This window comes from Frankliniella occidentalis, unplaced genomic scaffold, assembly GCF_000697945.3.
Source record: "Frankliniella occidentalis isolate FOCC.00 unplaced genomic scaffold, Focc_3.1 Scaffold92, whole genome shotgun sequence".
Classification (NCBI taxonomy): domain Eukaryota; kingdom Metazoa; phylum Arthropoda; class Insecta; order Thysanoptera; family Thripidae; genus Frankliniella; species Frankliniella occidentalis.
The window spans coordinates 125,646-128,914 of NW_026267221.1; the positions used below are offsets into that span (position 1 = coordinate 125,646).

The 3,269-nt window shown below is 46.8% G+C and overlaps 2 protein-coding genes across 2 annotated transcripts in view; one reads left to right on the forward strand and one right to left on the reverse strand.

The window, feature by feature from the left end:
- Positions 1-3,269, reverse strand: part of LOC113209947 (uncharacterized) — a 72,174-nt gene that overhangs the window by 15,576 nt on the left and 53,329 nt on the right. Inside the window, exons 6-13 of the mRNA XM_052269421.1 lie at positions 1,855-2,198; positions 1,599-1,762; positions 1,245-1,448; positions 1,009-1,158; positions 789-921; positions 567-707; positions 308-458; positions 79-204 (exon numbers count right to left, since the gene is read on the reverse strand). Coding sequence (XP_052125381.1) covers positions 79-204; positions 308-458; positions 567-707; positions 789-921; positions 1,009-1,158; positions 1,245-1,448; positions 1,599-1,762; positions 1,855-2,198 — 1,413 coding nt within the window. The remainder of the gene's footprint in view (positions 1-78; positions 205-307; positions 459-566; positions 708-788; positions 922-1,008; positions 1,159-1,244; positions 1,449-1,598; positions 1,763-1,854; positions 2,199-3,269) is intronic.
- Positions 2,319-3,269, forward strand: part of LOC113209949 (uncharacterized) — a 9,265-nt gene continuing 8,314 nt past the window's right edge. Inside the window, exon 1 of the mRNA XM_026427722.2 lies at positions 2,319-2,576. Coding sequence (XP_026283507.1) covers positions 2,471-2,576 — 106 coding nt within the window. The 5' untranslated portion in view covers positions 2,319-2,470. The remainder of the gene's footprint in view (positions 2,577-3,269) is intronic.

A 3,269-nucleotide genomic window follows, 5' to 3' on the forward strand; every position in this document is an offset into this window, starting at 1 on the left:
TAAATTGACACAGGGCATAAATGCTAGGCTTGATTACAGACGAAACTTTTAACTTTTAAAATTTGCTGACAATCTTACATCAAGTAGGATGATGTTGAAACTTGTAGGAAGGTCCACATTTGAAATTAAAACTTTGACATTTGCATGTAGTGACAGATTGTGGCTGGGCTGGTAACCTCTGAAGGGACCCTTTTTGTTGGTACACTGGAATGAATAAGTTGAATATAAACAAGGTAAAATATAAGTAAAGAAAAACAATTATTAGCAAAATAAAATCCTCTTTTTAAAATGCCATAGTAGTACTCACTGATGGGAATTCGTTTCTCTGAAAGGAACCCTCACCAAGGTAGAGCAATGCATCTCTTACTGAGGAGATGGGACACATTGGATCATTGGTGGAGAGGTCAACTTTAAACTTATTTTCTTCAATACCCAAAACATGCATTTCAATAAATTTCCTAAAAGTTATAATATAAGGATAAAAATGTTAAAGTTGAATTTGTATGAAAAAATAAAATAAAAAAATATTTTTTACAAAAAGTAATGTTTGTGTCAAATAGCTTTACCCGTCAAAACTAGCAAGCATCTCAAAAAATGATCGTTTCAAATTTAACTTGCTTGTTTCATCACTAGGGTACAGATCACTTAACCCACATCTCAAAGCCTGGGGAGGAATAGTGGCAAACTTGGAAGGTAAAACTTTGAGCCTAAAATGATAGATAGAAAAGAATGTCAATAAAACAATGGACTTGAGAGGAAGTAACAGCGGCCTAAAACAAGGGAAATACCTGAAAGTTTGTACTGTTGCTAAACTTCCAAAATCAATGAAACAGACTTCAACCAGCACAGAAGATTTTCTTTGAGTAACTAGAGCACGGCCCCAGGTTTTATCATCATTGCCATCAACTAGATATATCTCATCTAACAAATACAAAAAAATATAAAAATAAAAAAAAACCAACAGAGTTGTTTTGAAAAAGGAGTCGAAATTGAAAGAAGACTGCTTACTTATTGTTATGTTATTGGCTACCATGTACAAGTCAGCTTCATTTCGGATTTCCTCAAAGAGTGTATTATATTTCTCTTCATGTCTCTTACATGTTACATAAAAGTCCAAAGGATTTTTTATGTGAGATATTTTTACCTGAATTGTTTCACCTATAAAAAAATATTTTAAGAGAGATTTAGATGAAACATTTGGGAACTAATTGATTAACGCAATTGTATTTAACATATGTACACACCAAAACCTATTTCATCTCTGGGGTCGGTTATGACAAATTTCTGTTTTCGGGAGATGCTAGCCCCAGCTGGGATGAGAATAGGACACGATGATACAGTTGATATTGTAGAAGATGACGAACTATTTGAAATTTGTGAAAGAGATGCTGATGTTTGGCAACTTTCAGTAGACACAGAACTAATATTCCCAATATCTGAGGTAGAATCTGTAACAAACAAAATTGTTTGTACTTTTAGCATAGAGAATCTTAGCTTCTTAATTTAGATTTTAACTTATGTACACAAAAATAAACATCAACAAAAATTCACTTGCAATTGTGCAAATTAATTAACTATATTTGAAGAAAATGCCTTACCTTGCTCCCATGGATCAAAATCACTTAAGCTTTTACCAGACATATCTGGAAGTACATATTCAGGGGGTAAATCATCCTCTTTCACAAGCATGTACCCCACATCATCATTCAATTTTAATTTGATGAGATCAATTTCATCAAACAGTTCCTGATTCAATATTAACCTGCACACAGACAAAAAGACTTACTGGAGGAAAGGAAACAAACAACTACACCATACCAAAGACATAAAAAAGTAGGAAGTAATGGGACTCACTCAACGCCTATTTTGCCTTTAAGGAGGTGAACCGGCACAGTCATGGCCTGACACAAGCGACTGTGCACCTCCGTGAGGTTGGATGTGGCCAGGTTGTCCGGCAGACACGCAGCGTGGGCCATGCGCATGGCGTCCTCCAGGTCGGATAGGGACGAGGACAGCTGCGATTCCATGGTCCGGAACAGGGACGCGTTTTCGAATCGCTTCTTCTCCAGCTGCGCCAGCAGCTCCCTCTCCCGGAGCTGCAGGCGGCCATGGACGTGGACCATGTGCAGAGCGAGAGCTCGCTCCGTCTCCTGCAGCACATCCGCCGCTTTGGTGCTTCCCTGGCCAGCGCCGAGCTCCTGCAACACCAAGGTATAGATGACTTCCCCATCACAGCGGGAGCGCTCGAGTCGCAGGAGGTGGGGGCCGAGGGGGCCCCGGTGGGGTCTGGGGGCGCTCAGTCCGGGCCGGGGGCCGGGCCCCAGCCAGGCCAGTCTGCCGGCGGCCGTCCTGCAGAGCGGCCCAGCACCTTCGCGTCCGTCCCGAACCAATCAGTTTCCAGTGCCGTGTCGCGCGCCTCCCCTACCGCGCCAGCACCGATAGGAGCAGCGCCACGAGGATTACGAGGGCCATGGCGGCCACGCGGGCTAGAGGGCCGGCTCGAGGCCCGGCGCGCCTTCCCTGGTACCAGCTGGGGGCGCCGCTCCTGCTCATCGCCCTCCATCTCTTCATGTCAGGTGCGGTCAAACCCTCGCGTCTAAACCAAAGGCCCGTGATTGGGCCGTTCGCAGTGTAATCCGCCAGCAAGCAGGCCGACATTGGCCCGCGAGCCTGTAAATAAGAGGAGCTTTTCACAAGGCCTTCCCAAAGCGAACCCTCCCTGTTGGCGCCTCCGCGGTGAATGTCGCACCCGCACTGCCGGGCCGGGCGAGTGAAAGGGTCTGCAGCGCGTGTCGTTCCGAGTGTCGCGTACTTTATGCGAGCGGAACCGAGCGAGATGATTCATACGAGTCGGAGTGGGGCGCGAGGAGTGACCGTGAAGCCAGGCCGTCGCACTGACCCGCCTCAACACACAAACACACTGCAACAGCAGGAACAAGTCGCGCTCGTGACCAGCAGACCCCCCCCCCCTAACTGTCGCAATGACAGTCGAAACGCTAAGCACTTTGAGGCAGTATGGAGTGTGTCCTCCCCCTACCCACCGCCTCCCCTCCGAGCACGTAAAACGGTGCCGATATATGCGGTCCGTGCGGGTCGTCGAAATGAGCCAGCTGCAGCCACACCGCCACACCGAGAGTATGTGTTGGGAGGGCAGGGGTTTGTTGGGGCCCCAGCCGGCCCGGAACGGCCCCCGCAAGGCTCTGCACGACCAGGCCGTCCTGTCAGCCCGATATCTTAACACGTGTAACACGAGCAAGGCCCCGCCCCCG